At 34.6% G+C, this 7,123-nt stretch overlaps 1 protein-coding gene across 2 annotated transcripts; it reads right to left on the reverse strand.

Moving 5' to 3' along the window:
* Positions 1 to 1,000: 1,000 nt before the first annotated feature.
* Positions 1,001 to 6,915, reverse strand: LOC116848254. Of its 2 annotated transcripts, none has more exons than XM_032824154.1 (3): positions 6,577 to 6,915; positions 5,388 to 5,445; positions 1,001 to 4,351 (listed from the first exon to the last, which is right to left on the reverse strand). In XM_032824154.1, exon 3 carries the CDS (start codon positions 4,286 to 4,288, stop codon positions 3,074 to 3,076), a length of 1,215 nt encoding a protein of 404 aa, XP_032680045.1. In that variant the 5' UTR covers positions 4,289 to 4,351; positions 5,388 to 5,445; positions 6,577 to 6,915; the 3' UTR covers positions 1,001 to 3,073. The 2 variants fall into 2 exon arrangements, with proteins under 2 accessions (XP_032680045.1, XP_032680044.1); XM_032824153.1 differs by having other exon boundaries at positions 6,094 to 6,915.
* Positions 6,916 to 7,123: the final 208 nt, after the last annotated feature.

Below are 7,123 nucleotides of genomic sequence, written 5' to 3' on the forward strand. Positions count from 1 at the left end.
AACCCTCCTCCCCTTTCTCTTATTTGGCAGGTATTAACAATTTCATAACGTCAAATGCTTTTTGCGTTGATATTCATAATACTATATTAGTAATGGCATTAGCACACAAATACATATTGAGATAAATAATGCAACACACATTTAATACAGTCCATTTCTGCACATTAATATGATAAATTAATTCTGAAAACAGTTTAAATAAATAGCAACACACAAAATGCGTAGTCATGTAGCAAATTCCTGTTTCCCGCACAAATAATGACGGACAAATCCTAGCGCGACAACGAAATGTGATCTTCTATTTCATAAATTATTTTATACTATTTCATATATGAATCAATTATAGACAATGCGTTATAAATAATGCAGAAATGACAGCGCTTATCATTTCAAGCGAGATTAACGTCACCCGACTAAATCTGCAAACCATAAAATATGATTAACAATGCAAGGGCTTAACTTTTGAGTTACTAATATCAATTTAACTAGGCCAGTCGTCCGGTGATATACTTCGCTATTGTTGATTTAATGTTATATTTCTGGAATACGATCAAAGGAACGGGATACGAGATTATTCCTTTATTCGTTTAAATCTCTCGGGACTTTACCATCGAGACTTTTGCATCCCACTGTAGTCCGTTACATTTTTATGCGCAAATGTGCACATTCGATGAGCTTTTCTGGAATACATATCGTCGGCAAAAATTTTCTCTACATCCGCTGTCCGTCTTGCCCGAAAAAAAAGAAATTAAAAGAACATCAAGATTCACTGATAACAATTTAGTGACAGGAAACACACTGCATAAATATGTGAAAAAAATAATATAATTCTAATAGTTAATAACGTAAATTCATCGACGCATCGGACATAGCACACTAAACTGCTATACGACGAAATACAACGATCTCCTGTTTAATATCGAAATTTATTCGTATCGTGGCGCTGAAAATAAAATACGTGGATTAATCGATGAAGTTAATCAACATATATGTGAAGGCATTCAGTTTCGAGAGTTTATTATAAATCTCATAGGTTTCTATGTACACTGTTGGTTGCGCTTCTAAAGCTCCTACTAATTGAACAAGTATAAAAGTATGTCTAACGATTACTCGTTTAGTCCTGAATAATTATTAATCTAAATTACATTTCCTTTTCTTTCACAATATTTTAAGCGAGAAAATTGCTCAGCGTATATCTCATAGATCGAACATTCTTCTCGTAACATATCATGTTATATGCATGTCCTTAGCAATTAATAATTACTCCAAAGAGGTCTAAACGAATAGATCGACCGACATCGAGAAATTACTTTGGTCGAATTGTCTTAATGATTCCTAATCCTTATTTATCATATACGATGGAAGGTCAAACGGATATATTTAGCTTCATATGTATGCATTCGAATATATGTATGCAAACAAAGATTTAATATAAAGCCAATGTAACGTTACACGTCACAAAGAAATACCTAGATTTATGGCAGATAAAAAAAGCTTTGAATACGCAAATTGTTTAAAAAATGTCGCGTATGAAATGAGATCCTTCTGTCAATATATGTGTGTGTGTATATATATATTTATCTATCTCTTTTTCTCTCTTTTCCTTTCTCTTCTCTGTCCTCTCTTTCCACTATTTCACTTAAGATACACTGTATAATAATATACAGTTTTGTATATATACCATACATATCTTTACAACTGCAATAAAAATGTTCGTATTGGTAAATATTAATGAGTATTCTTACATCAAATAAGTTGCACATAAAATCATCGTGCTTTTCCTAAATAATACGGAAACGACCTATTACTTAATAAAAAGAGTTACATATGTAACATTGCAATGATTGTTGAATCTCCTGTACGATAGGCATCATATCTGTGATAGCCATCAAGAATATCTTAACAGAATAAGACAAATCGTGAAAAGCCGTCGATATCTGTAAATGTGAAAGTAACACTGCAATTTGTCTCGTATAATAACGATTTGTTATAACTAGAAAAAAAATGTAAGATTACAATCATGTATTATAATCAACTTTCCAAATTCCACTGAAACAATTCGGTCATGTACAATACATATCGCGTACATACAATATTTTCGATAAGAAGTCCTTGGACGAAAAGGACGAAATAACAATATTAACGAAATGCTTATTATAAGTTGCTTATTAACAACTAAAAACGAAGAGATATGTTTGCGTGTAGTACTATATGATATACATTATACGTGAATAAATGTCATGTATGGAGTAGAAATTTTCCAGAAGCTTGGCATAATTGACATAATACGCATAAAATAATATATAAGAAATTATTCTCGAATGAATACACTTTCTGATTAAGATAAAACGCATTGCGCAGAACTATTTCTATTTATAATTAGGAGACTGAAACCTATCCATCTGTGTATTTATCACGTTTCAATCTATCTATTGAATTACATCCAAGATAAATACAAATTATACGCGATGCATAAATTAAAACATGTACCGAAATTAGATACATATTACACATTTCTGTACATGTAGATTTAATTATTCTATATTATACCGTATTAAATTGGTACGCTCTTTATAGAAATGAGTCTTGTACAATATAGTCATGTAAAAAGTTAAAGGAATTGTACTCTTTTTGACATTACACATACATTTTATTTTTTTCCTTTTTAAATAATCTTGTCCCAAGATTGATGAGTCAGTTTGTATAAAGAATAATGCGTTAAAATTTAAAAAGTCTATACGGTGGGAATTGAACTATATTAAAATTTATTCGATAAACATACAACACATCATGTCTTAATGTCCTTTCATAAAGAAGAACATGAGAACTTACAAGAGTTGTAAGAATTCATAAGTATACCTTCTCGGGTAAATTTTAGGAACGTGAGAAAATGACGATCTTAATTTGGACTTTAATTTTTTTTATAGAAAGCAAAATAATCGATTTTCGAAGACGATGTACAATAGAGTCAATATTCTTAATCGTTAAATTTTTCGAACTTCACGAAAATATAAAATTTTTTTTCCTTTACATTGTGACACGATTATTTTCTTTTTTATATATTCACGATATTTTACATGATGACACACCATTTCTTTGTACTCTCGGTTGACTCAGCCATTATTTTATTGTCATCATCTTTCATTCCGCTAATATCTAACTTGGTAGATTCGAACTTGTATGATGTGATATTCGGTGTGGATACCTGTATGGGTCTACGCCAGTTTCTTAAGAGACTCATGGGTGTGCTCAGCAGACTACTCTCCGCTTCTGTTTTCTGCTTTTTAGTCGAACCCCAAATCGATGTGTCGCATTTGCGTTTTCTGTCTAATGATCTACCATTCGTGGGTAAACTGTCAGACAAAGCGCTACTGTAATGTAAAACTTTAGATCCGGGCCCTTCATCCTGTGATATCGATATTGTCGATGTGTTCACATACAGAGAGCTGTTTGGCGATATCCTCTTCTCGTGAAAGCCAAGATGACGCATTCTGTTGAGCGAGTGTCTTCCAGAAATATTTCTCAGTGTCTTCCCAAACGATTCTTTCGATAGTTGATTCAACATATCCTCCGTATTGCTCACATCAAAGAGCTTCGAATTATCTTTGACGTAATCGTTCTGTTTGATTTGTACATCTTTCAGCATTATAGATGAATCGTAGGAAAGAAACGACACATCATTAAAAGTTTCGTCGAACTTTTCTTGACCCTTTGTCATGTTACTTTGAGTAACAGTCTCTGACGTTTCCGATACCTCAGACGTTGTGGACTCGACAATTTCGACCGAACTTTCTGTGTCCGTTTGAGGTTCGTTTTGTACCTCATCTTTCTCATGTACATTGGTTTTCAATTCATCTTGCACAGCAGGTAATTCTTCTTCTTTATTATCCTGTGATCGTTTATCCTCCAGCTGTTCTTCTCCATTTTTCACAGGCTCTTGTTCAGCTTCGAGTACTAACTTCACATCATTCTCATCTTGCTCTTCCACTTCTTTGGTTCCAATGTTGGAAATATTTCCTTCCTTTTCTTGGATGATAATTTCGCTCTCAGTAGATACCGCTTCCTGGACAGTCTTCGAGAAAGTTTGAGGTTCATTTGATGTCTGCTCAGAAATGTTGACACTGACATGTTCTTTAGAAGTAACGGGTTCCTCAACCTTAGCAGCTTTGTTGGTACTTAATAACTTTTCTTCCTTAACACTTTCCTCTTGGACAGGGACATCCAATTTGACATTAGTTCCCTCTGATTTCGGCTGCATGTCTGTAGTTTTTACTTCAAGATTTTTCATCAGTACTTTTAATTGCTTTGTTGTTTGAATCGGCCCAACTTTTGCTGGAGTGCGAAGCTTGTTCTACAACATATGTTATTTCCACATTGCAAGGAATAACCCGGACAAGTTAAATTGAAAGACAGTATTTATGACATAAGTTATCAATCTGTTTATAATAATAAATCAGTATCCATTATTAACCACTATTATCTGATTATAATAATAAATCAGTATCCATTATTATTATATGGATCTTATTATGGATTATTTCGAGAAATTGACATAAATAAAAAAATATTAATAAAGTATATGATAAATACATAAAATATTTTTATCACAGAACATATATGTGCAGGGAAAAATTGCATGTATAAATTAATATTTAATATTTAATTATATTTAATTATACATATTGATTGATATATAATATTGTTGATATATAACAAAGTTTACAACAAGTTTACAACAAATTTACAACAAAATGCACATAGAACATAATATTTATAAAAATTACTCTTTGTATAAAGTATGAACATATTAAAATATTATTGTATCAAATGATACACTATACTGATAGGCACATACCAAATCTATACTAAAAGATAAGACTATCTTAATAGTAGTAAATTGAACAGAATTACTCGTCAAATATCAGTACTACCATGAGAGATAAGAATGTAATATTGCATAAGTTGATAATACACGACACACCCAAGGTGCCATTATTTCAATAATTATTAATACATCATAACACACAGTTACTATGAGAGACTATTTGTACTCATAAATTATTTACAATCTTTGGTTGAAAGTATAATTAATTATAGATTTGTATTCAGATATTATTTAGTTTTTGAATCAATATCTTTTGCATGAAGTAAATATAGATTGTACAGATTGAAGAATAATCAGAAGTTCATGAAATTATGCTATTTATCAAATAATAATAGGCTGTTAATAACAGCCTAAATAATTCTACTCAAGTCTTAATGTAGCTCAAAATAATTATATTACATTGTATTATGTATATTCACTTAATTCAACTTTTCATAATGAGAACTATAAAAATATATTATATATACAATAAAATATATAGAAAGGACTTAAAAATGTGTACCTTCAAATTTTTTCCAGTTCCACTCGAGATGTATTTCTGTATACCAGTCAATTTTGGTCTGAAACAAACAAAAGATAATCATAATCAATGGAAAGATTAAACCACATGGCAAATATGGCCTCTGAGTAAGAAATACTGGTGGTGATGAGAGGTACTAATTGAAAAAGATGTAAAAGAAGGTAAACCAGAGTTTTTCATGTCATTTAAAGAATGAAGATGTCTTTTCTTTATATACATGCATCATATATAACATTCCATTTACAAAATATCCAAAATAATTACCAATTTGTTACATCAAATCCCACAATGACATGACTCTGATTTCACGATTCTCTGAATTGATAAATGTAACTCTGTGTCCCAAAGATCAGAAAATGTACACATTACAAATGTGTACTATACTTGAGGATATAATGAGACGACACAACAGAATCTTGTAATGCTCCTAACAAATGTCACATTAACACTACCAAATGCATAGATCTGGTATTATTTAAAGTACAGCAGAGTAAGCAATTAACGAATTCCAAATGCCGCATCGAGTATCCCAATTTACAAACAATCTACTGCTACATAATCTGCATCTTTTCCTTCCGAAATCATTAGAGTCAATCAGATAGATTCAAGAATGCGACTCGCAAGCACATCCAACTGAGAAACTCTGATGGAACTTGCAATTCGCTGTTTGCTGATTGGTTCTACAAACCTGTTCGAACCCTGGGACTCGCGATGTTTCTCGTGCAAGAGGCTACGTTCAGAAGCTTTCGACGGCGCGGTCGTTGCCTTGAGCCTGTGAACGCACAAATTCCTCTCATCGCCCCCAGGGGCCGCCTTCTTTGGCGTCTTACCCATGGCCACGATATGTTTTAGCGGCGTACTTATTAATCGCGCGGTAATATTCCACGCCCTTTTTCTTATCCAGCCTTACTTCGTACAAACTTCGCAAGCCCGCGCGTGAGGTTCCCCCACTTAGCGTACAAATAATATCTTTATACCTTGCTCTTTATCTGTCTCACCCTCTCGCTCTTCTCTTTTTCTCTCTCTCTCTCTCTCTCTCACTCTCACTCACTCACTCACACACCCTCTCTCTCCCTGTGCCTCTCACTCACTCTTGCTCTCTCTCTCTCGTCTGCGATTTCGCAGCTTCTCGCCTCGTCAGCTCAAAATATTAATAGTCGCCCTTTCTTACTCTCGTCGCGGCGGACTAATTGCGATGTCGGATCGCCAGTACAAATGCGGGGAGGCCGGTATTCTCGCCGCACGAGCAGAGTCCGTTGGATTCAAGCGCACGTACGCACTACGAAGGACGCCATGCAACGCCGAGAGACTGCGACGAAACACTACGAACGTACGCACGCATGCCAGCGAATGCGCGCGCGCAACAACGGACGCCGGCCGCGACAAGCGACACGGATGGACGCTTCCAAACTCTTTCTCCTCCTCCCCTTTCGACACTCTTGTATGCGAGATACGTCGTGAAACGCGCGATGCGAGCGAGAGATAACTTGGACGACGGAGCTATGCCGATTCTAACCTTAGATCTTGCGCGACGAGAATACGCGTGGAATGTGGACCGTTAATGAAGCACCGTTTACGTTGTGTATATGTGCGTGCATGCACACATTTACAACGCATGTGCATCGACGGCTTCCCCCGTCGTCGCCCGCATATGCGATAAATTGGCGCTGCATTCGCTTTGGGCACTTATGCACTGTAAAGGCCATCACACACAAAAT

Source organism: Odontomachus brunneus, unplaced genomic scaffold, assembly GCF_010583005.1.
Source record: "Odontomachus brunneus isolate Ranch 3 - 2012 unplaced genomic scaffold, Obru_v1 Obru_scaffold_092, whole genome shotgun sequence".
Lineage (NCBI taxonomy): Eukaryota > Metazoa > Arthropoda > Insecta > Hymenoptera > Formicidae > Odontomachus > Odontomachus brunneus.